This window comes from Heloderma suspectum, chromosome 2 (genome assembly GCF_057233095.1).
Source record: "Heloderma suspectum isolate Gila_16-S chromosome 2, 16-S_ref, whole genome shotgun sequence".
NCBI lineage: Eukaryota > Metazoa > Chordata > Lepidosauria > Squamata > Helodermatidae > Heloderma > Heloderma suspectum.
Genome location: NC_139459.1, coordinates 359,886,780 through 359,914,723, shown reverse-complemented (window position 1 = coordinate 359,914,723; position 27,944 = coordinate 359,886,780). Strand labels below are relative to the sequence as shown.

At 45.8% G+C, this 27,944-nt stretch overlaps 2 protein-coding genes across 3 annotated transcripts in view; both read left to right on the top strand.

The window, feature by feature from the left end:
* LOC146355625 (tripartite motif-containing protein 10-like) overlaps nucleotides 1-5,229 on the top strand; it is a 30,488-nt gene extending 25,259 nt beyond the window's left edge. Inside the window, exon 8 of the mRNA XM_084831030.1 lies at nucleotides 718-5,229. Coding sequence (XP_084687156.1) covers nucleotides 718-1,226 — 509 coding nt within the window. The 3' untranslated portion in view covers nucleotides 1,227-5,229. The remainder of the gene's footprint in view (nucleotides 1-717) is intronic.
* Nucleotides 5,036-27,878, top strand: LOC146355624 (E3 ubiquitin-protein ligase TRIM7-like). 2 transcript variants are annotated; one of them, XM_084831099.1, is made up of 7 exons: nucleotides 5,036-5,416; nucleotides 9,625-9,714; nucleotides 10,520-10,747; nucleotides 12,332-12,354; nucleotides 13,401-13,507; nucleotides 19,002-19,034; nucleotides 25,685-27,878. In XM_084831099.1, exons 1-7 carry the CDS (start codon nucleotides 5,234-5,236, stop codon nucleotides 25,762-25,764), a joined length of 744 nt encoding a protein of 247 aa, XP_084687225.1. In that variant the 5' UTR covers nucleotides 5,036-5,233; the 3' UTR covers nucleotides 25,765-27,878. The 2 variants fall into 2 exon arrangements, with proteins under 2 accessions (XP_084687225.1, XP_084687226.1); XM_084831100.1 differs by lacking the exons at nucleotides 19,002-19,034; nucleotides 25,685-27,878 and adding an exon at nucleotides 16,996-17,057 and having other exon boundaries at nucleotides 5,232-5,416.
* Nucleotides 27,879-27,944: the final 66 nt, after the last annotated feature.

Below are 27,944 nucleotides of genomic sequence, written 5' to 3'. Positions count from 1 at the left end.
ATAACACCTGCTCAGAGGTCGAGTATGGGTTGTCATTGAACCACAGGTTGTTGTGTTGCCTGACCCCAGCCCTGCTAACAAACCGTGGGTTGTTAACCACGAACAACTCACAGTTCACAACCCAACAATAAACCATGGGTTCTCTTCATAAATTGTCCATGGATTCAGACAATGCAACAACTCATGGTTCAACGACAACCCACACTAAACCCATACTCAACCTTTGAGTGTAGGTTATTGTGTTATGTGAACCCAAACAGTGTCTAGGGTTGAAAAGACAACAGGTTTGGTGCCCCATGTACATGGCATTGCAGCATAAAGAGGACTCTTGGTGGGTTTGCATTTTGTCTGCATTGATGCTGTCCCCAATCCACGCCATATAACAGAGGAAAGATATAACCCAGTGGCCGCTCTCTTCTCACCCAAACTGAGGCAACCTGACTCCCCCTGGAAGAAAAAATGGATGGCTCACACCGGGAGTGTGAATTCTGTTCTCTTCTTCTCCCTCCTCAAACTTTTGTAATCACCAGAGCCCAGAAATGCCTTTATAAGTGTCTTTGTTTTTGTACACCACTTTGAACGGTAGGAGAAAAATATTTTAAATAAATAACTGCAGACTCGGTCATAATTGCAAGGAGTGTATTTTTTTTCAGTTGTGGATTCATTCTTAGCTGATTCTATTTATTTTCTCTCCCCTCCCCCATACACCCCCCACAGCAAAAATAACTCTGGATCCAGCCACAGCTCATCCCCAACTCATCCTATCTGCTGATTGCAAAAGCGTCAGATGGGGAGAAAGAGCCCAAGATCAGCCCAGTGGTTCCGACGAATGGCAGCTGGTTCTGGGCTGTGAGGGATTCTCCACAGGCAGACATTTCTGGGAAGTCATTGTGGGGAGTGAGGAGGCCTGGACTGTGGGGGTTGCCAGAAAGCCTGTGCGGAGAAAAGTGAACTTGCCCTATGGTCCTGAGGGAGGCATCTGGGACATGGGGAAGTGGAATGGCGGCTACAAGGCCTCCATCCCCCCAATGTACCCTCCTCTGGCCCTGAGTGGGGAGCCCAAGAGGATCCGCGTGACTCTGAACTGTGCTGGAGGGCGGGTCGCTTTTTTTGATGCTGACAGAGCAGCCCTAATCTTCGCCTTCTCAGCAGCCTCGTTCTCTGGGGAGATCCTTCACCCCTTGTTTTATGTGTATGGAAAAGCCCATCTCAGACTCTCTCCCTGAGCCAGCTAAAGAGTGGAGACAGACAGACGTAAACTGACGCATTGTGCAGTTTTCTCCTCAGGCCTGGGTGGTGAGGACCTGTGCTTTTTCCCTGAGGAGAAGCCAGATTTAGACAACACTGATTGGCTGTCCCATCTGTGAGTCAGAAACTACCTCCCTGAGCCAGTTTCAAAGTGCAGAGAGAGAGAGAACCTTAAAGTATTAACAAAGTAATAAACATTCCATCAAAAAATTGTGCCAGATCCTTAAAACCTCAATAACCTGCCTATTGCCCCTAGTTTCAGACACTTTTCACTCTGAAGCCAAGTGTGTGTGGCAGTACAAGAGCAAGGTAGGGAGAAGCAGAGCTCACCCCCCCAGCAAAAACAACCGAGCAAACAACCCACACCTTCTATGTGCATCTGTCTCCAACCTTCCCTAAAGCTTTCAAATCTGCCTCATACACCTTGCTGGTGTTATTCCTATGACCAAGAAGGCCATTTTTAAAAACAAGTGTTGGACGAGAGCAGAGGCCTCCTTCGCTAAAATTAATTGAACTGGATTCTGCCTTTCCCCAAATACCCTCTCTCCAAAGCAGTTGATTTCTTATGAGGCAATAACAGATTCACAATCATGAATAATAGTATACCTACCATGTTCCAGTTTTGGTACCAGTCAGGCCTGGTACTGCTTAGCCGCCACATGGATGGGATGGGGGTCACATTGTTCTATCATCCACGGTGTTCCTGTTACTTAGCCTCCACCAGGTTACTCCATTCCATGTATAATATATTTTAGCGGTTTTTAATCTTCGTGAACCGCCCAGAGAACTTCAGCTATTCAGCGTTTTAGAGACGTAATAAATAAAATGAAACTCCCCATCCCTCATTTCCCATTCCCCATCCCCGTTTAAAACAAAGAGTCAGTATTCCACACTCAGTCCTCACTGGGCTGTTTTTGCACTCTTCTTCCCTCCCCCCCCCCCCTGCCTTTGCAGGTATTTCTTTCCTAAAAAAAATATAGTTCAGCAAATGTTGGTGTTCCCCTAAGCCTGCTAATACTTCCCTCTTGTATGTGGATGGTGCAGTTTTGGCTACATAAAGATCCACACTTGCCTCTGAACTTCAGAAATAATGGGAATGACTTTCAGCAAAGGTAGAACTTTAGTTCTCCCTTTCTTTCCTTGCTGCCTCTAGCTGTCAAAATACAGGCACCAAAATGCCATCAGTGTCGCATTAGCTGTGTGGAGAAGCAGTGATCTAGGCAAAATGTCTATATTCAGAGTGACCAGTTCTCTTCATATGTAACAATTTCCTCAGCAAATGGAAAGCTGAGAAACCTCAGTTTCTATACCAGTTTGTACTAGGGATGTCAGAGAATTCCCCCCAGAATCCGTGGCAGAGCGGCCTCCCCCCATGCCACCCCGCGGAATCCCCCCAGGACGGAGCTTACCTGGTGGCGGATGCAGTGGCGGCGGATGTGGTGGCGGCGGCTTCAGCTGGTCTCCTGGCCACTGCCAGGCTGCTGCAGCCGCAAATGGCGGCCCTCGTAGCAGCTGCCATTTGTGTGGCTGCCTTTTGTCGTGATAGACTACGTAAATACTTACGTAGCCTATCACGGCTTGGCAGCCACGCAAATGGCAGCCACTACGAGGGCCATTTGCGGCCACTACGAGGGCCATTTGCAGCCACAGCAGCCTGGCAGTGGCTGGATTTCCAGCTGCAGCTGTCTCCGGCTGGCGGCTCCGTGGAGTCGCCGCAAAGCGGAGCTGGCCAGGGAGGATTCCGGGGGGGGGGGGGGATGGAGCACCTCCCCTGCAACGTGGATGCCCCGGAACGGACGGGTGAGTGGGATTCGTACATCCCTAGTTCATACTAGTGAAGATTCTGATTCTGGAGGAGGCAAGGATGTTTGAAACTAGCCAATCTAGAAGATGCTATTCCAAAGAGGGGTGGGGTGTTTATGTAGTTATTCTGTCAGACAGGATGGGGAACATGAATCCCTCCAGATGATGTTGGAGTGCAATTCCTAATCCCTCACCACTGGCTGTTTTGGTGAGGCTGATTGGAACCACACATTCCCCACCGCTTCTTAAGGTGATCTTTAGCAGTGAAAAAGACCCAGAAATGTTTTTTAAATGTTCATAAGAACTTCTTATTCTTTTGTACAACACATATGGACATATTTTTGTATGTTTTTAATATGTTGAGATATGTACTAATATTAAAGGCTTTTCCTGTTGCTCTTGTTTCTCACTCTGAACTCAAAAGCGGAAGAGCGGTACGCAGGTCCTTCTTCAAGGAACACTGGGAATGTATATGGGATGCTTTCCCATTTTATCTTCACAGCAACTCTGCAGATGTAGCTAAGAAATGCCCACTTGTCCAAAGACACCCAGTGGCTGAGAAGAGATTTGAACTGAAACAGTGCTGGCCCAAGACACTTTGCAGCCTGAAGCAGAGCGCAACTGTTACACCTTCACCCCAGCCATACCCAACAGCAGGGCCGGCCCAAGACATTTTGCTGCCTTACCTGGCTTCTCAGGGTGATGTGCAGGCATGCGTGTGCTGTGCCGGCATGCGTGTGCTGTGCCACTGCTGCCTCCTCTGCTCATGGCATACCTACAGAAATCATTTTTGCAGGTGTCATTGGAACTGGAGCTGGTGAACATAAGAAGAGCCCTGTTGCATCAAACCAGAGGTCTGCCCAGTCCAGCATTCTGTTTCCTACAGTGGCCATCTAGATGTGTAGTAGAATCCCAAAAGCAGGATATGAGGGAAATTGCTCCCTACCAACTGGTACTCAGGGGCATACTGCTTCTGAACCAGGAGTTTGAATACATCCATCATCACAAATACCCATTGATAGACTTGCCCTCCATGAATTTGTCTAATTCTTTTTTAAAAACTGTCTAAAGCTATGGCCATCGGCATTATGAGCTTGCGTCTGGGTACAGCTCATATTCAGACCTGGCATCAGAATCTGGCACGTACATCCCAGCAGGGCCCATCAAGGCAGACCCCTACCATTATAGTGTCCAGCAATGCTAGGCACCTTTTCACCTTTGGGGCAGAGGAAAGCTTCGCCTGTTTAACTCCTATAAATCATCAGGCTGCTGTTAAAAGGCACAGGGCCAGTAAAAAAACAAGGAAACAATGAAGTGGCAACCTTTATGAGTTAGCTAGATCTCATTCTCCTGTGATGTGCAAATTAACATCTTGGACATGACAGTGGAAACATAAAAGCACTTTGTTTAAGGTATTTGTACTCCACTCTTCAGCCAGAAGACTCCCAGAGCAGTTTACAGATTGGTAATTTAACAGTCCTGCCCTCAGGTTTATAATCTAAAATGACATGACACAAAAGGAAAAAGGGATGGGGAAAGGAAGGGAAACTCAGGCTTCAATTCTTAATGTTAAAAGGTTGTACTGCAGCTGGACCTTGTTGGTTTTATCACAACCAACTGGAATGGAAACCTTTCAGAGAAAGGAGGAGCCCAAAATTGCTGGCCTCTCAGCTGAATAAGCCACTGTGAACCATGGTAATCATGCAAATGTGGTTATTGTGTGCTCCTCTTAACGATGCCCAAACCCACCCTCCCACCAGACTCTAAACATGCTTGCTTGAGAAATAAGCTCTATTAATTTCAATAGGTCTTCATTCTGCAAAGGATTGCAAAACCTCCACAGATAATGTGAGGCCAGGCCTTAGAGGGATCTTCTTCCAGACTGGGTTGTTTCATCTCCCAGAACTGACTCTCATAGGCTCTCACAGCTGCCTGTCTCAGCTGGCTTGGCTATATAAGACTTCACAAGTAACTTAGCGATCCTGAAGTAAGGAAGCTACTTGCCCCATCTGTCTGGGCTATTTTACAGATCTGATGAGCCTAGGCTGTAATCTCTGTCACAGCTGTATTGCCTGGCTCAGGGGGAGGTGCCCACGGATGCCCTGAATGCAAAGCGGACGTGCAGCCAAAAAACTTTATAGCAAACTGGCCCCTGGCCAACACTCTGGAGGTAGCCAAAGAGATGAACCTGCAGGTGAAGAAGCCAGAGATGGGAGGAGCGGAGCACTGCTGTGAGAGGCACCAGCCGCCCCTGAAGCTCTTCTGTGAGGATGATGAATCCCCCATCTGCGCAGAGTGTGAAAAATCCACGGAGCATCAAGAGCAGGAGGTGGTTCCTGTGGAGGAGGTTCCTCAAGAGTACAAGGTAAGATTGTGAAATAACCAATACTACGTATCGCTTCTCAGTCTTTTGGCTGGGATTGAGTGTCGTTTTAGTAAATAGTGTATATTTTGAAAAAATAAAAATAAGACGTGACAGGAGAGGTGGAATGGTGGCTCCAGGCCCTCTTGTAGTTTGGATTCCTGTCTATAGTTCAGTTTATTTTAGCCTCTTGCATTTCATCTACTTCGAGGGTGGGCAGAAGGTAAATTGGGACTAATTGGCAGGTCTCTGGGTGATTCCAGTAGATTGGCGAAGGCTTCTGACTCCCATCATCTAATAACAGCAACAACTAAAAGAGCATCCACTCTCTCCCCCACGAATTAGGTTGCTTAAAAAGAATGCTTGTAGGGAGAAAGCCAGGAATAGATTTATTTTCTTTTTGTATGAAAGGACTTGTGATCTTGGGTCCGATACTCCCCACAGATTGCTGCGCTAACCATCCAAGGCACCTCGTTCCTTAATCCATAGCACGTGTGTGCAAACCTGAGCCACTATTTTGCACCCGGTTCTCGTTAGTACACCTCAAGATTCTAGTCAAAAACAGAGTAGATCCCAGAAGCTGGAAGTCCACACTTTCTCAATCTACTTTATAGATGGCAATAAAAACAAATCCTGAAGGTGCACATGGATTTATTAAGTAAGGGAAATCAGTCTTAACGTGGTTTGCCCAGGTTGTTCTTTTTCAGGGGAATGTGTTCCAAGAGTACGTGACTGTTAAACACATGTAAAACCTGTAAAAGGTTTGACCTCCCCCCGCCTCTGCACTGCCTCAGAGGCCTTGCAGAACAGCCCCGCCCTCCGCACTCATAAGAGGAGCGTGGGCGTTCCTGGGGGGTGTTCCCGGGTGGGCGGAAATGCCTGTACAACACATCCAGTGTGTCATACGGCAGCCTCCTCCCCCGCTCAGCCCTCCTGTGTCTAGACAGCCACAAATGCAGGGCAGCAGAAGCACGGAGGGAATGGGCCCCTCCATGCTTCTCCTGCCCTGCATTAGATAGACGGTCGCCTCCAAGTTCGGAGGCAGCTACCTGTCTGAATAGGATTGCGCCCTAAACAACAGTATTAATAAACTGGGTAAGCTGTAACACAGTACGGCTGCCAACTGGTAGAAAAAAGTAACCAGCCTGTTCCTGTGCCTTCTAACAGCAGCTTAATGTTGAGCAAGCACAGGTGAAGTTTGTCTTGGCTGAGAGATCATAGAATCATAGAATAGTAGGGTCGGAAGGGGCCTACAAGGCCATTGAGTCCAACCCCCTGCTCAATGCAGGAATCCAAGTCAGAGCATCCCTGACAAATGGCTGTCCAGCTTCATCTTGAATGCCTCCAGTGTGGGAGAGCCCACTACCTCCCTAGGGAATTGGTTCCATTGTTGTATTGCTCTGACAGTCAGGAGGTTTCTCCTGATGTTCAGCCAGAATCTGGCTTCCTGTAACTTGAACCTATGATTTTGTGTCCTGCATTCTGGCATGATCGAGAAGAGATCCTGGCCTTTCTCTCTGGGACAACCTTTCAAGTGCTTGAAGAGCGCTATCATATCTCCCCTCAGTCTTCTCTTCTCAAGGCTAAACACGCCCAGTTCTTTCAGTCTCTCCTCATAGGGCATTGTTTCCAGTCCCCTGATCATCTTTGTTGCCCTCCTCTGAACCCTCTCCAGTTTGTCTGCATCCTTCTTAAAATGTGGTGCCCAGAACTGGACATAGCACTCCAGATGAGGCCTAACCAGCGCTGAGTAGAGGGGAACTAGTACTTCCCTGGATTTGGAAGCTATGCTTCTATTAATGCAGCCCTAAAGAGCATTGGCCTTTTTTGCAGCCACATCACATTGTTGGCTCATATTCAGCTTGTGATCGACAACAGTTCCAAGATCCTTCTTGCTTGTAGTGTTGTTGAGCCACGTATCCCCCATCTTGTAACTATGCATTTGGTTTCTTTTTCCTAGGTGCAGAACTTGGCATTTATCCCTATTAAATGTCATTCCGTTGTTTTCTGCCCAGTGCTCCAGTCTATCCAGATCACTTTGAATTTTGTTTCTGTCTTCCAAAGTATTAGCTATCCTGCCCAATTTTGTGTCATCTGCAAATTTGATCAGCATTCCCTGCACCTCCTCCTCCAAGTCATTAATACAAATGTTGAAGAGCACTGGGCCCAGGACTGAGCCCTGCGGTACCCCACTCATTACCTCTCCCCAGTTTGAGAAGGTCCCATTGATAAGCACTCTTTGAGTCCGATTCTGTAGCCAACTGTGGATCCACCGGATCATTGTTTCATCTAGCCTACTTTGAGCTAGTTTGCTCATCAGGATATCATGGGGCACTTTGTCGAAAGCTTTGCTGAAGTCGAGGTATATGATGTCTACAGCATTCCCACGGTCCACAAGGGAGGTTACTTGATCAAAAAATGAGATCAGATTCGTCTGGCAGGATTTGTTCTTGACAAATCCATGTTGGCTTCGAGTAATCACGGCATTGTTTTCAAGGTGCTTACAAATGGATTGCTTTATCATCTGCTCCAGAATTTCCCCAGGGATTGATGTCAGACTGACTGGTCTGTAGTTCCCAGGTTCCTCCTTTTTACCCTTTTTGAAGATAGGGACAACATTAGCCCTCCTCCAGTCATCTGGCACTTCCCCTGTTCTCCATGATTTCTCAAAGAGAATAGACAGTGGTTCTAAGAGTTCTTCTGCCAGTTCCTTTATTACTCTAGGATGCAGTTCATCTGGCCCTGGAGATTTGAACTCATTCAAAGTAATTCAGTGTTCCTTGACCATATGCCTATCGATCTCAAGCTGCAATCCTGCCCCTTCAGCCTATACTTCACCTTTGCCAGGGAGGCCATAGACCCTCTTTTGGGAGAAGACTGAGCCAAAGTAGGAATTGAGCACCTCTGCCTTTTCTTTGTCATCTGTTATCATTTTGCCATCCTTATTTAATAGCTGAACAACCATTTCTTTCCTCTGTCTTTTACTATGCACGTAGCTGAAGAAAGCCTTTTTGTTGCTTTTAGCATCCCTCGCTAACCTCAGCTCGTTCTCAGCTTTAGCCTTCCTGACGCCATCCCTGCAATTCTGTGCTACCAGCCTGTACTCTTCCTTTGTTATTTGGCCTTCTTTCCACTTCCTATATGTGTGCTTTTTTGTTTTCAGGTCATCTCTAAGCTTTTTGTGAAGCCACATTGGCTTCTTCTGTTGTCTTCCACCTTTTCTTCTTGTTGGAATTGTTTGTAATTGTGCCTTGAGAATTTCCTTTTTTAAAAGCTCCCACCCATCTTGGACTCCTTTTCTCATTAGAGTTGCTTGCCATGGGACCACCTTATGGATCATTGTTCTGGGTTTAATAAAATCAGCTTTCCTAAAATCCTGGGTACGAATTTGACAACACTCGTCTTTTGCTTCCCTTAGAACCAAGAACTCAAGTACAACATGGTCGCTTTCCCCCAGAGTTCCTGTAACTGCTACTTTAATGTTATCTATTAAATGTTATCTATTGAAAAAACAAGTTGTTTTCTCCTATTTTAATTTGCTCCAGTGAGCTTAGAGCCAGTGTGGTGTAGTGGCAAGAGTGTTGGACTGGGACTTGGGAGATCCGGGTTCTAGTCCCCACCCGGCCATGGAAGCTCACTGGGTGACTTTGGGCCAGTCACAGACACTCAGCCCAGCCTACCTCACCGGGTTGTTGTTGTGAGGATAAAATGGAGAGGAGGAGGATAATGTAAGCCGCCTTGGGTTCCTTGCAAGAGGAAAAAAGGCGGGGTATAAATGCAATAAATAAATAAATAAAGGAGAGTGGTCAAAGAGCCAGTACCAGAAGGGAAACATTTACTGAAATTATGACAGACAACGGTTGAAAAATTATATATTCATGAAAGAACGTGCTCTAAAACAATGTGTGGTACAGAAATAAATGAAATATACTAAAGCAGTATATAAAAATTACTATTTGCCTAAAATGAAGAAGATGGTTAAGTAAATGAAAATCATCATCATCATAAATAGCACAGGAATGGGACAATCAATAATGAGAAACTATTGACTTGAGAGGATATCCTATTTGACACAAGCATTCAATTATGTTGCACTAGCATAAGTTGTAGTCGAAAACATCTGGAGGGCATTGGTTGGGGAAGGCTAATCTATACAGTAAACCTTTGAAAAAGGAACCAGGCTGGAATTTTTGTGTTCTTTTCATGATCAGAACTGGCATTGCTTGGAAACTCTCAGGAAAGCAAAAGAAAGGCTCCTGGCATGCCAAGCAGATACAGAAAAGAAAAGCCAAGAGCTGCTTGTAAGTATCACTATTACTGGGAAGTGAAAAAGCACTACAAGTCTAGAACAGGGATGGGGAACGTGTAGTTACAGATGTATGGATTGTGTAAAGTCTGCATTTCATGGATTATCAGGCACCTTTCATTCCATTGTCCACTCATCAACGGAATTGGGGGGGGGCATTGTACAAATCCCCCCCCCCCATGCATATTCTCACACTTTACTCTGGGAGAAATTAGCATTTTTGGCTTTTTTAAACTTTGTATATTTTTCTATTACTATATTGGCTCGGGAAAGCTAAGAAAACAGTCTGCAAGTCCCTGGAATCTGCCCAACTGGGAAAAAGCTGCTCTGCTGTGGAATCCACAGGTTGGATTCATTAAAAAATGGTCTCATTTAATTCTGTTACAGATTTCTCCAACATCCTTAATGTGTAGTGTTGCACTGCAGCTCCCATCATCCCTCACCATTGGCTGTGCAGATTAGGGCTGATGGGAGTTGCAGTCCAACAGCATCTGTAGGGCTACACGCTCCCCACCTCTGGTCTAGAACCAGATCGACTATGAAATGCAAAAAGGATTTTTTAAAAGCCCATGAGGCAGCCTTGCTCCTATTTGGAATGGCCTGGTCATCCCAGATGATGTTCCTGAAAGACAATTCTAAGGGTGGGCCCATGGATGTCTTCAGGAAGGTCTTCTTCCCCTGCTGAAGATAGCTGTGGCATCTGTGAAAATTCACAAATGCCCTTGCTAGAGAGCTCTCTTAAGTGAGATGCTCCAAAGCCTCTCCAGCAGCCTTTTCTCTATTCCCCCATCTTGTTTCAGAAGCAAACAAGAGCAGACGGGGAGAAGATGGGGGCTGAGTTCAGACAACTGTGCCAGTTTCTGGGAGAACAGCAGAAGCTTTTACAGGCCCAGATGAGAGAGGTGGTGAAAGAGATTGCAAAGGAAGCAGATGAAATGGCTGAACTTGCAAAGAAACTGGCTTCTCATCCAAGTCTCATGCAGGAGATGGAGGAGAAGCGTCAGCAGCTAGCAGCTGAACACCTGCAGGTAATGCCTGGTACTGAGGTGGCAGAGTGGAGTGTACCACTTCGGACTGAAGGCAGGGGATACCAGTTTACACACACAAAATTGATGGGAAGAGGATAACGAACACTTCAGGGAGAAAAGCTCTAGCCTAGCCCCAGCGTTTCTTTTATAGCTTTTAACTTGCGAGGACTTGGTTTTAGCATAGAGAAGCATTCGTAAATGTGATATCCCAAGTGGTACTCTTCATTCTACCACCACTGCCCCCCCTTATTTTGTGTACCTTATTTTTATCTCTGTATTTACTTATTTGCAGGATTTATATACTGTTCTATATCCAATAAGATTTCCAAGCAATGAGCAATACAATGAAAGAAAAAAGGATACAGAATTAAAATCGGATTCTGCCAGTTAAAAATGTGGCTTGCCAGTCAGGGAAGGTTTGTTTAAATAAAAAAAAGTCTTCAGCAGGGGCCAAAAATAAAATGTCAGTGCCTGCCTGCCTGACATCAATAAGCAGGGAGTTCCACAGAGAAGGAGCCAATGCACTGAAGGCTCTACCCTATTTTGTGTCACTTCAGCCCAGGCTGCTCCCCAGGGCAAGGCTGGCTTAAAAGGTTTATGTGCCTCCTTCACGAACACATGAAATGAAGGGGCCCAGTTCATGGTGCTGATTACCAGGTCTGTAATCTACAGGAGCATCCAAGAGAAATAGGACAGTGCTGTCATGATTTGCCGTGCCGCAGCCGCCCTTTGGCCGGAGGTTCCCCATCCCTACTTATCTGCGGAGGCCTCCTGTTACCATGGGCAGACAGCCTACTTTCCTCTTACTTCCTTGTAGGTGCAAATGAGTAACCCAGATAGGTGAGCCATGAGGGCTAGGCAGGTGAAGCCTCTCATGGAACTACCAGAAATTCATGCTCAAGCCTCAGGTCCAAATTGAAGGAAGATGTGTATTAAAAGGAATATGAGAGGCGAAAAGGGAAAGCAAAGCAAAACCTGCTTTTTACAGTGTAAAGAAGCTTGCTACCCTACATGCAGCGGGGTCACTTCTTGGAGAGCTGCAAGAAAATGCACAGCATCTTCAAGTACGCAAAGGAGGGAGTGACCAGAGACCAATTTGATAGAGTGAGGGAGGAATAAAGACCCACATCCTGTTTTTATGTTTGGCAAGGGGTGACAGCAAAGGTGACCCCCCCCCCAACAAGTGTCACTGATCAGAGGAGTGGCACATGAATGGGAAGATCCTCTTCACATCAGCCTGGGAAGATGAATGGTGGGAGATCCAGGACAGATAAAAGGAAGGACTTCTTTACACAGTGTATAGTCAAACTATGAACTTCACTTCTGCAAGACATAGTGATGGCCTCCAATTTGGATGGCTTTAAAAGGGATTGGACAAATTCATGGAGGAGAAAGCTATCGATTGCTACAGGTCCTGAAAGCTAAATGCCATCTCCAGTATCGTTACCAGTTGCTGGGGAATATGAGTGGGAGGGTGCTGTTTCATGCATGTCCTACTTCTGGGTTTCCTGTGGGCAGCTGGCTGGCCACTGTGTGAACAGAATGCTGAGTGTTCCTTCTCTCTCTCTCTCTCATTCTGTCTAGGATACTGGAAGTCTCTTGCAGAGGTAAGTGAAATCTTCCTTCATGATGCTACATAAAAGTTCTTGTTTTGCATTTGAAGAACATGGCCACCCATTTTCGCTGGAAGAGAATCCAGGACTTCATCTCCTCCAAAATACTCAAAAGATCCGTGTTCTAGTCCTCACCAGATCTAGATTCTAAGCCCCACCAGTCACTGACTCTCATCCTAACCTACCTGACAGGGTTATTGTGAGGATCAAGTGGAGGAGAAGGAAGACCATGTACACTGCCTCGGGTTCCTTGCAAGAGGGAAAAAAGGCAAGATATAATATGTAATAACAAATAAAAAATAATAGGTAAATAAAATACATAGAGATAGATTTCTGTAGTCGTAATACCCTATTTCTCACACCAACTATCATTACCGCCTCTTTAAATATTCAGCATGTTTCAAACTCCTACAGGTTCTTTCTCGGGCAACTACAAAATATACCAACTCTCTTTGTGACCATGTAAAGCCCAATTGCTCATATTATTAATTATGAAAATACTCCACCTTATATAAAATATTCCTGTCCAAAATTTATCATCTCATTGTAAAATACCATAATCATTTCTCAAAAGACAGATCTTATTTTCACTGGGAAAACACTCCATATCTTGCACTTATTCTACACTTTTTACATTTAAATAAATCCACAAACCTTAGTTAATTTGTTCTGTTCTCCTTTTTTAAAAAAAGAGTTCATTTAAAAATGGTCTATTCCTAAAATAACTTTGTCTAAGAAGCCTACTTTTCATTTTTCTTCCCAAGTTAAATGGCCTTCTCTCTCTCTCTCTCTCTCTTTAAAACCTCAAACACATCTTTCTATATTTGCTTAAATATATTAAGTAAAGTGTGTGTATTTTCTCAACTTGTTAATTATTATACAGATCCACAAATCATCTGCAGGCTGCTTTTCACCATGATGTAAACCCTGATCTCCATTCGCCATGATGTGAAGAACTGACATCAGAAGGAGTCAACTGGCTTTTCAGAAAGCTACTTGCATAGGAGGAATGGTGAATTTGTATTGTCTTTCTCCATCAGATATGAGAAGGAAATGTCTGAGAATCCCATAAGTTTTCCTCCGGAGCAGAGGTCGAAGGTCCAGGACGCCGCTCTCTTTCTGGAGGTTGTCATGAAGGAAATCAGAGGTAATGAAGAATGGCTGCAAATATATATATTTACTGGGTGTTTCCTTGATCCAAAAACGTGCACAAATGCTCCAGGATGGCCAATGATACCAGGGCCAGGAAAATGGGAAGTATGCGTGTTTCGATTGAAAGTAGTTTTTTTTCCACCATGGGAAAAGCTCTGGTCAAACTCACTCTTGCAAGCTCGGCTCAGAATTGCATTCTGTAGCGTCCCCCCCTCCGCTTTTGATCCTTGGTCATTCATTTGTACCTGTCAGTTGTTGTTGTTGTTGTTCAGTCGTGTCCAACTCTTCATGACCCCATGACAAATCTTTAAGTACAGGTGCTCATCCTGACAGTGCCCATAGCCACACCCCCAAGGTGAGTCCAAAATTGCAGACAACTGTATTGATCCACAACAACAAACCAGTTCTAGAGGTTTCACCTGCTAGGAGCAGGTCTTTTGGAAAGCTAATGGGTCTTAATTGCCCATTCAAGATCAAGCCACCTCAAAATAATTTATATTATGTTGTTGTTGTTCAGCAGTTCAGTCGTGTCCAACTCTTCGTGACCCCATGGACCATAGCACACCAGGCCTTCCTGTCCTGCGCTCTCTCCCGGAGTGTGCTCAAGTCCATTTTCATTGCATCGGTGATGCTATCTAGCCATCTCATCCTCTGCCATCCCCTTCTCCTTCTGCCTTCAGTCTTTCCCAGCATCAGGGTCTTTTCCAGAGAGTTTTCGCATTAGGTGGCCAAAATATTGGAGCTTCAGCCTCAGTATCTGTCCTTCCAATGAGCACTCAGGGTTGATTTCCTTTAGGATGGACTGATTTTACCTCCTTGCAGTCCAGGGGACTCATAAGAGTCTTCTCCTAGGGATGGCGGAGAATTTCTCCCCGAAACTTCGGGGGACCGAGCGCCAACGTGTTCGGCCCCCCGAACAAGTTTCGGGGAGAAATTCTCCGCACCCCCCCGGGATGGGACTTACCTTTGGCGAATGCCCCTCCCGGCGGCGGGTCCGGTCGGCAGTTCAGCGGGTGTTCGTCCTGGGCGGGGGCAGCAGCCGATCTTTTGACCGGCTGCCACTGCCGCCATTGCAATAAAAGAAAAACAAAACAAAACGCCCCTGTGATAGGCTACGTGACGATTAACATAGCCTATCACGGCTAGATTTGCAAAGTCAGCCATGATAGGCTACGTCAGTCATCACGTAGCCTATCACGGGTGACTTAAAAAAAAAAAAAAGTGTGTATGGATAATGGCGGCCCCCATAGGGAGCCGCCATTCCCGTTCCTTATTTGGTTGCTGTAGTCTACGTAAAGATTTACATAGACTACAGCAACCAAATAAGGAACGCGAATGGCAGCTCCCTATGGGGGCCGCCATTAGCATATGCGCTTTTCTTTTTTTTTTAAGTCACCCGTGATAGGCTACGTGATGACTGACGTAGCCTATCACGGCTGACTTTGCAGATCTAGCCGTGATAGGCTACGTTAATCGTCACGTAGCCTATCACGGGGGTGTTTTTTTTTTTTTTTTTACTTTTATTGGAATGGCGGCGGCGGCAGCCGGTCAAAAGACCGGCTGCCGCCTCTGCCCCTGTCGAAGACCTGACGAACCGCCGCCGGGAGGTACATTCGGGAAAGGTAAGTCCCGTCCCGGGGGGGTGCGGAGAATTTCTCCCCGAAACTACTTCGGGGGGCCGAACATGTTGGCACTCGGCCCCCCGAAGTTTCGGGGAGAAATTCTCCCCCATCCCTAGTGACCACACTATCATGGCTATCAGGGACATTAAGATCTTTCCTGTATAGTTCTTCTGTGTATTCTTTCCACCTCTTCTTAATCTCATCTGCTTCTGTTAGGTCCCTGCCTTCTTTGTCCTTTATTATGCCCGTCTTTGCACAAAACGTTCACTTGAGATCTCCGATTTTCTTGAAGAGATCTCTAGTCTTTCCCAGTCTGTTGTTTTCCTTGATTTTTTTGCATTGTTCATTTAAGAAGGCCTTCTTGTCTCTCCTTGCTATTCTCTGGAACTCTGCATTCATTTGGATATATCTTCCCCTTTCTCCCTTGCTTTTCGCTTCCCTTCTTTCCTCAGCTACTTGTAAAGCCTCATCATACAGCCACTTTGCTTTCTTGCATTTCTTTTTCTTTGGGATGGATTGAGTTGCTGCCTCCTGAACAATGTTAGGGACCTCTGTCCATAGTTCCTCAGGCACTCTGTCTACCAGGTCTAATCCCATAAATGTATTCATCACCTCCACTGTATATTCATAAGGGATATGATTGAAGTCATACCTGAATGGTTTAGTGGTTTTCCCTACGTTCTTCAATTGAAGCTGAAATTTTGCAACAAGAAGCTCATGATCTGAGCCACAGTCAGCTCCAGGTCTTGTTTTTACTGACTGTATAGAGCTTCTCCATCTTTGGCTGCAAAGGACATAATCAATCTGATTCTGATATTGACCATCTGGTGATGTCCATGTGTAGAGTTGCCTCTTGTGCTGTTGGAAAAGAGTGTTTGCTATGATCGGCGTGTTCTCTTGGTAAGACTCTATTAGCTTTTGTCCTGCTTCATTTTGTACACCAAGGCCATGCCTGCCTGTTATCCCGGTGATTTCTTGACTTCCTACTTTAGCATTCCAATCCCCTATGATGAAGAGGACATCTTTTTTTGGTGTTAGTTCTAGAAGGTGTTGCAGGTGTTCATAGAACCGATCAACCTCAGCTTCTTCAGCCTCAGTGGTTGGGGCATAGACTTGAATTACTGTGATGTTGAATGGTTTGCCTTGGATTTGTACTGAGATCATTCTGTCGTTTTTTGAGATTGTACCCCAGTACTGCTTTCCCCATCCTTTTGTTGACTATGAGTGCTACTCCATTTCTTCTAAGGGATTCTTGCCCACAGTAGTAGATATTGTGGTCACCTGAATTAAATTCACCCATGCTTGTCCATTTTAGTTTGCTGATTCCCAAGATGTCGATGTTCAGTCTTGCCATCTCATGTTTGACCACCTCCAGCTTCCCTTGATTCATTGATCTTACATTCCAGGTTCCTAAACAATATTGTTCTTTACAGCATCGGACTTTCTTTTCACCACCAGACACATCCACAGCTGAGTGTCCTTTCGGCTTTGGCCCAGCCGCTTCAGTCTTTCTGGCGCTACTTGGAAATTCCCTCTGCTCTTCCCCAGTAGTATAGTGGACACCTTCTGACCTGAGGGGCTCATCTTCCGGCGTCATCTCTTTTAGCCTTGTGATACATTCCATGGGGTTTTCTTGGCAAGAATGCTGGAGTGGGTTGCCGTTTCCTTCTGCAGTGGACCACATTTTGTCAGAACTCTCTGCCATGACCTGTCCGTCTTGGGTGGCCCTGCACGGCATAGCTTATGTCTTCACTGAGTTACACAAGCCCCTTCGCCACAACAAGGCAGTGATCCATGAAGGGGAATTTATATTATAACAAGGAACAATACAGTGTTGCTAAGGACATTCATTTTCCTCCAGCTACTGTGGGCATTGCAGTTAAGCTCAGAGGGAACAGAGAATTCTGAGGGAATGGCAGATGACATCAGGGTTCTGCTGGTAAAGTGTCAGCGCTGCATTCCTGTGAGCCCAGCACACCACTGGTACCTATTGGTGCTTCGAGGTCCTGCATTGTTTTATGTGTGTGTGGGGGAGTGATTACACAAATATTTAAAATGAGAAAGGTGTGTGTTTTGCACAGTAACCCGTTTCTTCAAGACATCTTGCTTGTTAGAAATTCCATCTCGGGGGGGGGGGGAGGTGTCCCCCTCTCCTGCCTCAGGAATCCAGGTTCCCTTTGTGTGTCTGACGATGGCCAAAACAGATAAAACTGGCCAGTGTGAATAACTCCTGCTGCTGGAGTGCATCATAGTTGGGCCTAGAGTATCGTCGGAAAGTGACTGCCATACCTCCATCTCTAAAGCATGGGTGGGTCTGGAGAGTGTCTGGATGGGAGGCCAGCTGAGAATTCCAGGAATGCTTGAGAGGACCAGTTAATTTTCAGGGTGAGCGCAAACCTCCAGAAGATATGGGCAGAAATATCTTCTGTACTTATAAAATGAACAGAGTAAGGACATCTCCACGCAGGACTTCAATCCTGTTATTGATATTGGTTACTCATGGAAGTTTGCAGGTCCTTTAGATGACATCATCACCCTCCAGGGCATCTCCCACACTAAATGACTTTTATCCCATGAGCTATCAAATAACAGCACGTTGAGTTCCCTTGTGAAAAGAGGAAATCCTACAATAAGAGGAGCTGGACCACAGCACCATCCAGTGGCCGTATAATGAAACATATAGAACATGCAGATAAGGGGGGAAGGGAAGCGTGTGTAACAGGAGCCCATCATGATCCTGACTTAAAACAGAAAGCCTCGATAAAGTTGCAGGATTTTAGGCTGGTGTAGAAATGCTCTAATATCGCCCCCTTCCATCCAGTCAGTCTACAGTAGCTTTCCACAACCTGGTTCCCTCCAGATGTTTTGGACTACAATTCCCTGCATCCCTGACCATTGGCCATGTTGGCCTGTGCTGATGGGAGTTGTAACCCAAAATATCTAGAGGGCACCAGATTGGGCACAGCTGCTCTACAGTCTCTCTTTCACTTCATACCAAAAGTTCCCTTCACTTTAATAACTTTGATTTAAACAAATCTGGACTTGACTTCTGAGATCCTGGCATAGGGTAATGCCTACGTTCAAACTGTAGGCATCTCTTACACCAGCCTAAAATCCTGCATTTAAAATGGGGCTTTCTGCTTCCATTTTAAAGGCAGGATCACAACAACTCCCTTTTTCACCCGCTTCTTCCCCCTCACTTTCCCCTTCTCCCCCTCCTTCTCCCCATATCTGAGTCTCCCATTATCTTTCGTTGATCTCACTCCTCTTCTTGCCGCTTTTCCTCTTTTCACAGAGGGAACTCAAGTGGAACACAATGGGGTAATTTGATAGCTCATTATCTGCGATCTATTTAAAAACAACAAAGGGCATTTAGTGCAGGAGACGCCTTGGAGGTTCACGGCGTCATGTAAAGAGCCCGCAGACTTCCATGAAGGATCAATCTCAGTTGCAGGATAAAAGCTCCGTGTGAGGAAAGCCTGTGCTTTGACTGAGGCACCAATTCAGGTAATGTTGGCCACCATAAAACATAGCTGACATGTTTTCTCCCTCCCAAAAGCTCTAGAACAACTCAGCATCCTGGTCACTTGGGGATTAAGAAAATAGAGGCCAGTTTGCTGAGAGCAGAGAAATCACTGCCTTCCCCATCTCCCACACTCTTTCCCCCTCACAGCAGCTTTTGGGGGCAACCATCCACACACACACACACACACACACACACACACACAGCTAATTCATCGTACCCATTCCATATAGAGGCCTGAATTCCCTCCTCCCACCCCATCCCCACAATGAGGACTGCTGAAATGAGACTTGTTATAAACATGATGCTGTGGTGCTAAACATCTGTTCCCTTTTCTTCTCTAGAGATGCTGGAACCTGTACTTCAGCAACAGAAAGGTAAATGTTGAGGTCTGGTGGAGGTGGGTGTGGTGGTGGCTCTTCTGTCCGTGTCTCCTTTCCCTGCATGCACCCCCATGTCTGCCTTACACATGATGCTGACCACGTAGCATGTAGCTGAGCTGTAACTGTCTTTGTAGTCTTGTGTAAGTGTGCACAGCCCTAATTTGGATTAAGATCAGCATATTCCAGGAGAGGGGGATTAAACCTTCCCCCACTTAACCCCCCCCCTTGGGGTCAATGGAGGCTTCCCTCCCACTTCTGTTATCCCCATGCTGGGGGAAGAGATTTCAGGAAACGGGGTGGCGGGGGAGGTTTAATCCTCCCCTCCGAGGGTGTGGCGCTCTTGGTCCAAATCAGGGTAATGCGTGCTTACAAGAGAGTAAAAACGTAGTCAACCCTCAGCTACGCGATCAGTGTAATGTGTAGTTTGGCTCATAGTTCTCCCTCAGTTTTTAAGGAACTATAAAGTGTAGCTGGTGTGTGGCCCTCACCACATTTCCCTGAGCAGTGAGAAGTTCCAGGGGCCCAGTGTTTACCCAGGTTTGGTTTCCTTTCCAAGGAGGACACTGGAGGCTTCTGGCACGTCATAATATTTGGGTCTGTTTGTTTGTTTATTTATTTCTGTACCACCCAATAGCCAAAGCTCTCTGGGTAGTTTACAAAGGTTAAAAACATTTAAATACAGTATACCGGGATTAAAAGCCATTTACTTAAAAAAAAAGGAAAAAAAAGCAGACAATATACACAAGAGAACATGCATCTAGAACAACTTCAAACAAGCAATCTCACAACCATAGCCATAAGACAATCCAGGATCGATGAAACTTATCATATGCTGCCAAATAGCTGGGAGGAGAGAGAAGTCTTAATGTGGCACTGAAAAAATAGCAATGTTGGTGCCAGGCAGGCCTCATCAGGGAGATCATTCCACAATTGGGGGGCCACCACCAAGAAGGGCCTCTCTCTTGTTGCTGTCGTACAAATATACAGGTTGAGGATAGGTGGAGGCACAGCTTGAACCAAGGGTGCTAAACCTCAGGCCTGAGAGCCAAATCCAGCTGTCTGTGGTGGCCCCTCCCCTGGCCACACCCCTTTCCCCCAACTGCCAGTCATTTGGAGATTTCCCAGCTTTTGCTTGAGGTCTCTCTCTCTCTCCCCCCCCCCCCCGCTGCTATTTTAAAAATGCCTTTCCTAAGTGACTGCCAGTAACAGCTTTAAGCTAAAATACACTGATATTGTGGCCCTGCTCCCCACTAGATTGTGGCCCCCCAAGAGCTTCTCTGAAATGGGATTCAGCCTTTCGGCTGAAAGAAGTTCAGCTCCCCTGGCTTTACCATTCCAACAGACAGCCAAATCCACTGTCCCACCTCAGATCTCCAGAGAAAGGCTGCAGCACCCCAAAATGCTGTTAGCCTACAGAGCCCAACTTTATCTCTCTGTCTCTGGCTCAAATTGCAGTTTCTCTTCCTGCACAGATGCCAAGATTGCATGAGCCTTACCTGGGATGGTGAGGCTTGTCCCCTTCCAAGGTCTTCCATGCATTTACTAGCCATTTAGCCAGGAATCTCCCTGTCCAAAAAAAGTACTTGGAAAGTTTGCTAGAACTGTGAAGTGAACCTCCAGCAATGTGTTTGGCTCCACTAACCCTCTTCTGTCCAACTCCTAATCTCAGAATGTGGGAGGGAAAAATACAAAAACCAGGCGAAACTGATATGTATGTATATGAAGGCAGAGATCCAGCCTGTCCTAGTTTGGGGCATCATAAAAAGGATATCAGACAAAAGCTGCAGAAAAGGGCAGCATAAAGCAGACTTTCCAAGTCTGCTTCCAGATGTTGCAGGACTGGATAATGGGTCTTCACTGATAATCGTGATCCAAACCACATAACCAAGTGGCTGCTCACTAAAAGTGGAACACCTTTATTCTCTCTGGAACTCTCAAATGGCCAGTTCACACAGGGAGTGTCAAGGGAACCTAACCCCCCCCCCCCTTTCATACATGGCAGAGCAGAGCAATGTTTTTATGGGTGTCTTTGTTTCTGTGTTTTGTAAGATGACTCCGATTGTAGGATATAAAATACTTCAACTATATACCTGAAAGAAACCTAGGTCCTGATTACAAGGCAGGTAATTTCTCTGTGGTCCCAGCAAGCATGGTCTTCATTGAAATGTTAGTTAAGAGAGGGAGCTACGAATCAGGAAGCCTCTGGTTTGAATGAGGCAAGCACCTTTCTCTCAGCCTCAGTCTTCCCATCTGCAGTATGGGGAATAATAATACTGATTTGCCATACACTATCACTGTAAGGATTATCACTAGATAACTTACGTCAAGCAACTGGAAGACTTGAAAGCTCTACAAGAGTAAGGGGAGGCATGATGGAGGTGTATGAAATTATGCATGCTGTGGCGAATGTGGATAGGGAGACATCTTCCTCCCTCTCTCATAGAATGGTAGGGTTGGAAGGGACCTATAAGACCATCGAGTCCAACCCCCTGCTCAGTGCAGGAATCCAAGTCAATAATACTCATAATACTAGAACCGGGGGTCATCCCATGACACTGATTGGTGGGAGATTTAGGACAGATAAAAGGAAGGACTTCTTCACACAGTGCAGAGTCAAACTATGGAATTCGCTACCATACTAGTGATGGCCACCAATTTGGATGGCTTTTAAAGGGAGTTAGGCAAATTCCTGGAGGAAAAGGCTGTCAATGGCTTCTAGCCCAGATGGCTATGTGCTGCCTCCAGTATCAGAGGCAGTATGCCTATGTACAACAGTTGCTGGGGAGCATGGGTGGGAGGGTGGTGTTGCACTGATGTCCTGTTTGTGGGTTTCCCCGTGGGCAGCTGGTTGGCTACTGTGTGAACAGAATGCAGGATTAGATAGACCCTTGGTCTGATCCAAGAGCATCGTGTGGCACAGAGTGGTAGGTGGCTGTATTGCAACTGAACTCTCCCCATGACCTGAGTTCGATTCCAGCAGAAGCTGGTTTTCAGGTAGCCGGCTCAGGTCGACTCAGCCCTTCATCCTTCCGAGGTCGGTAAAATGAGTACCCAGCTTGCTGGGGGAAAGGGAGTCACGACTGGGGAAGGCAATGGCAAACCACCCCGCTATAGTCTGCCATGAAAACGCCAGTGCAAGTGGCGTCCCTCTTGTTGTTGTTGTACAGTTGTTAAGTCGTGTCCGACTCTTCATGACCCCATGGACCAGAGCATGCCAGGCCTTCCTGTCCTGCGCTCTCTCCCAGAGTGTGCTCAAGTTCATATTCATTGCATTGGTGATGCTATCTAGCCATCTCATCCTCTGCCGTCCCCGTCTCCTTTTGCCTTCAGTCTTTCCCAGCATCAGGGTCTTTTCCAGGGAGTGTTCTCTCCGCATTAGGTGGCCAAAATATTTGTGCTTCAGCTTCAGTATCTGTCCTTCCAATGAGCAGTCAGGGTTGATTTCCTTTAGGATGGACTGATTTGACCTCCTTGCAGTCCAGGGGACTCGTAAGAGTCTTCTCCAGCATCACAGTTCGAAAGCATCAATTCTTCGGCGCTCAGCCTCCCTTATAGTCCAGCTCTCACAGCCATACATTACTACTGGGAAAACCATAGTTTTGATTATACAAACCTTTGTCGGCAAGGTGATGTCTCTGCTTCTAACTATGCTGTCTAGGATTGCCATAGCTTTCCTCCCAAGGAGCAAGCGTCTTTTAATTTCATGGCTACAGTCACCGTCTGCGGTGATCTTGGAGCCCAAGAAAATAAAATCTGTCACTGCTTCCATTTCTTCCCCTTCTATATGCCAGGAAGTGATGGGGCCAGATGCCATAATATTAGTTTTTTTGATGTTGAGTTTCAAACCAACTTTTGCACTCTCCACTTTCACCCGCAACAAGAGGCTCTTTAGATCCTCTTCTCTTTCTGCCATTAGGGTAGTATCGTCTGCGTATCTGAGGTTGTTGATAATTCTTCCGGCAATCTTAATTCCGACCTGTGATTCATCCAACCCAGCGTTTCCTATGATGTACTCTGCATATAAGTTACATAAGCAGGGTGACAGTATACAGCCTTGTCATACTCCTTTTCCAATTTTGAACCAATTGGTGTTCCATGTCTGGTTCTAACGGTTGCTTCTTGGCCCTCGTACAGGTTTCTCAGGAGACAGGTAAGGTGGTCTGGTACCCCCATCTCTTTCAGAATTTGCCAGAGTTTGTTGTGATCCACACAATCAAAGGCTTTAGCAAAGTCAATGAAGCAGAAATAGACGTTCTTCTGGAATTCTCTTGCTTTCTTCATGATCCAGCGAATGTTTGCGATTTGATCTCTAGTTCCTCTGCCTCTTCGAAACCCCGCTTGTACTTCCGGTAGTTCTCGGTTCACATACTGCTGAAGCCTAGCTTGTAGGATTTTGAGCATTACCTTGCTGGCGTGTGAAATGAGCGCAATTGTACGGTGCTTTGAACACTCTTTGGCATTGCCTTTCTTTGGAATTGGAATGCAAACTGACATTTTCCAGTCTTGTGGCCACTGCTGAGTGTTCCAAATTTGTTGGCATATTGAGTGCAGCACTTTAACAGCATCATCTTTTAGGATTTTAAATAGCTCAGCTGGAAGACTGTCATCTCCGCTAGCTTTGTTGTTAGTAATACTTCCTAAGGCCCACTTGACTTCACTCTCTAGGATGACCCGCTCAAGTTCAGTGACCGCACTATCATGGCTATCAGGGACATTAAGATCTTTCCTGTATAGTTCTTCTGTGTATTCTTTCCACCTCTTCTTAATCCCATTTGCTTCTGTTAGGTCCCTGCCTTCTTTGTCCTTTATCATGCCCGTCTTTGCACAAAACGTTCCCTTGATATTTCCAGTTTTCTTGAAGAGATCTCTAGTCTTTCCCATTCTGTTGTTTTCCTCGATTTTTTTGCACTGTTCATTTAAGAAGGCCTTCTTGTCTCTCCTTGCTATTCTCTGGAACTCTGCATTCAGTTGAATATATCTTCCCCTTTCTCCCTTGCTTTTCGCTTCCCTTCTTTCCTCAGCTACTTGTAAAGCCTCATCAGACAGCCACTTTGCTTTCTTGCATTTCTTTTTCTTTGGGATGGATTGAGTTGCTGCCTCCTGAACAATGTTAGGGACCTCCGTCCATAGTTCCTCAGGCACTCTGTCTATCAGGTCTAATCCCTGAAATCTATTCCTCACCTCCACTGTATATTCATAAGGGATATGATTTAGGTCATACCTGAATGGTTTAGTGGTTTTCCCTATGTTCTTCAATTTAAGCCGAAATTTTGCAATAAGAAGCTCATGATGTGAGCCACAGTCAGCTCCAGGTCTTGTTTTTACTGATGGTATGGAGCTTCTCCATCTTTGGCTGCAAAGGACATAATCAATCTGATTCCGATACTGACCGCTGGGTGATGTCCATGGGTAGAGTCGCCTCTTGTGCTGTTGGAAAAGAGTGTTTGCTATGATCAGCGTGTTCTCTTGGCAAAACTCTATTAGCCTTTGTCCTGCTTCATTTTGTACACCAAGGCCATGCTTGCCTGTTATCCCGGTGATTTCTTGACTTCCTACTTTAGCATTCCAATCCCCTATGATGAAGAGGACATCTTTTTTTGGTGTTAGTTCTAGAAGGTGTTGTAGGTCTTCATAGAACCGATCAACCTCAGCTTCTTCAGCCTCAGTGGTTGGGGCATAGACTTGAATTACTGTGATGTTGAATGGTTTGCCTTGGATTCTCATCAGTACTGAGATCATTCTATCGTTTTTGAGATTATACCCCAGTACTGCTTTTCCCACCCTTTTATTCACTATGAGTGCTACTCCATTTCTTCTAAGGGATTCTTGCCCACAGTAGTAGATATAATGGTCACCTGAATTAAATTCGCCCATGCTTGTCCATTTTAGTTCGCTGATTCCCAATATGTCGATGTTCAATCTTGCCATCTCATGTTTGACCACCTCCAGCTTACCTTGATTCATTGATCTGACATTCCAGGTTCCTAAACAATACTGTTCTTTACAGCATCGGACTTTCTTTTCACCACCAGACACATCCACAGCTGAGTGTCCTTTCGGCTTTGGCCAAGCCGCTTCAGTCTTTCTGGCGCTACTTGAAAATACCCTCTGCTCTTCCCCAGTAGTATATTGGACACCTTCCGACCTGAGGGGCTCATCTTCCGGCGTCATCTCTTTTAGCCTTGTGATACGTTCCATGGGGTTTTCTTGGCAAGAATACTGGAGTGGGTTGCCATTTCCTTCTGCAGTGGACCACATTTTGTCAGAACTCTCTGCCATGACCTGTCCATCTTGGGTGGCCCTGCACGGCATAGCTTATGGCTTCACTGAGTTGCGCAAGCCCCTTCGCCACAACAAGGCAGTGATCTGTGAAGGGGGGCGTCCCTCTAGGAGTCAGTAATGACTCGGTGCTTGTACAGGAGGAACCTTTCCTTTCCTGGTTTGATCCAGCAGGGCTCTTCATATGTTCTTATACAAATATTAAGTATTAAGAAGGAGAGGAGCAACACCCGTGCGTGGAAGCCCTGTTGGTCTGAGAGGGAATACTTTTCCTTTAATGTGTTTGGCTTGCATTGTGAATCTAGTCTCCCAGCTGATTCTATTTGTCTTTTCTGCCCCCACCCCCTTGCCCCCACCCCTTACAGCAAATATGAATTTGGAGCCAAGCGTGGCAGATTCCCAGCTCACTGTTTCTGCAGATCATAAAAGCATGACAAAGAAATGAAGATTAAGATTTGCCTGATGATCCTGAGAGATTTGATACATGGAGTGTGTGTATTGGGATGTGAGGAGTTCATACAGCAGCCATTTCAGGGAAGTCACTGTGGGAAGTGGGGAAGAATGGGATGTGGGGATCACCAGAACGTTTGTGAAGAGAGGAGGTGTAATTATCTGGAGTTCTGAGAAAGGGATCTGGGAGATGGGGAAGTAGGGATTATCAATACATGGCTTCTAGAGGTCCTCTCTCTCTCTCTCTCTCTCTCTCTCTCTCTCTCTCTCTCTCTCTCTGTGGGGAGCTCATGAGGGCCTGAGTGATCTATGAAGCAGGGGATGAGTGGCCCTTCATGATGCTAATACAGCAGCAAGGCTCTACACATTTTCAGGGGCCTTGTTTGCCAGAGACCCATCACCCTTTCTTTTAAGTTGCCTATAAAGCCTGCCTGACACTCTCTCTGCAAGGGTGGAGACTGACAAAGTCCCTGCAGTTCCCCCCAGGATCTGGCTTAGAGGTAACACTGTCTCTTTTCTTTTCTGAGGAGAAACGGCATTTACAGAACAGTGACTGGCTTGTCCATCTGCCAATTGCAAAGCAACTCCCCCTTCTCCCAGCTTGCCTGTGCATGACCCTGATGGACTTGTATGTCAGTCACAAAGTCATCTGTCCCCTTTCCCATCAATGTCAAACTGCAACAAAAAGGAGAAGGGAAAACCCTTAAAACCATTCTTAAAGCTGACTAATCTTTTAAGCAGATAACCATACCAGGTTTTTTAAAATAGATTTTTTTTCCCAGAGCATGGGCTGCCTTTTACCCACCCCATGATTCAATCAAAGACCAAAGACGGACAGAAAAAACTAAAAACAAAATCAAACCCATATTCACTCCTATTTCCATATACGTTTGTCTCTAACCTCCCCTGAAGCAGTCAAATCTACCTCTTAGCCATGTGTCTCTCGAGACAGGATGCTTAGTTTTAAAAACCCAAACCCGCATCACGAGGAACTTTGGCAGCTCTGCTGCCAAACCCGCCAGGATTCTGGCTACAACACCAAAACTGAAGTGGTGTCCAATTTTCCCCACCTTGACCCATGTTCCTTGTGCTACTGTCTCCTTAAGAAGTTGCAATCATGAACCATCACAGCACTGCTATCTAGGCTGAGCAGAAGCAGATCTAGACCTAGGTGTCACCCCAGCCTCTATGAGTGTTAATCCTGTTTTCGATTTCCCTTTTCTTCCCCCAAGGCTTCCACCGGCTGGGAGCTGCAGATACCAAAATTCAGTTACCATTGCTACTCGGGAAAGCTGATGTGATACTCTATGCAAAATCTTTATCTTCAAAGAGACTGCCTTGCTTGTGGGTTACAGAGTCCTTCTGAAAATGAGGAGCCTTGTGTGGGGGTTCCACTGAGAGAACCTGGGCCAATGTAGGGCATGCTATTCTGGGGGAGGGGTGGGTTAATTCTTAGTTAATTCTGTAAGAAGATCTGTAGTTGACAGTGAAGCAGATCTGTTCTGCTTTTATTTAAATTTCTGAATCTACTTGGGGATGTGCTTAATGTGGTGAGATGTATGCTTCTATTAAAGATTTCTTGTCCTATTGCTTATTTATTTATTACGTTTTTATATTGCCCAACAGCCGAAGCTCTTTTGTGCCTTATTATAGATTCAAAATTCTAACAGCCTCATGTATCCACATAAATCTTCCTCCAGGGAACTCCAGGGATATATACAGGATGTGCCTCATTTTATCTTCACAGCAACTCCTGTGAGGTAGGTTAGGCTGAGGGTTGGTGACTTGCACAGGGACACCCTTTGAGCTTCATACCTGAGTAGACATTTGAATACAGGCCTTGTCTTCCCAGGTTCCCTATCCATCTCTGTATTTAAATCATACTAGTGTGTTACCTAGAATTTGGGGGAATCTGGAGGCAACACCGTTCCATCTCCAAAGCAAGTTGTCCACAGTGCAGAACTAAGAGCTCAGCCAAGGAACCTGAAGAGGGACAATTTCACCCAGGCTCTTTCTTCCAAATCAGCTTCAAATTTTTGAATTTTCAAATCTTCGAAGAGCATGCCTGAATTAGAAAAAAAAATCGCAGAGAAGCCACGATTCTTCGAAGATAACGCCTTAATTTTAAAAAAATCTGAAGCGGGGGATAGGAGGGGGTAAAAGTCTCATTTGAAG

What these genes read in the sequence shown, in the direction of transcription:
- LOC146355624 (XM_084831099.1), top strand. Translation starts at nt 5,234, where the DNA reads ATGAACCTGCAGGTGAAGAAGCCAGAGATGGGAGGAGCGGAGCACTGC. An exon ending in TAGCAGCTGAACACCTGCAG is followed by an intron (nt 10,748 to 12,331) that starts GTAATGCCTGGT and finishes CATTCTGTCTAG; the next exon opens with GATACTGGAAGTCTCTTGCA. An exon ending in ACTGGAAGTCTCTTGCAGAG is followed by an intron (nt 12,355 to 13,400) that starts GTAAGTGAAATC and finishes TTTCTCCATCAG; the next exon opens with ATATGAGAAGGAAATGTCTG.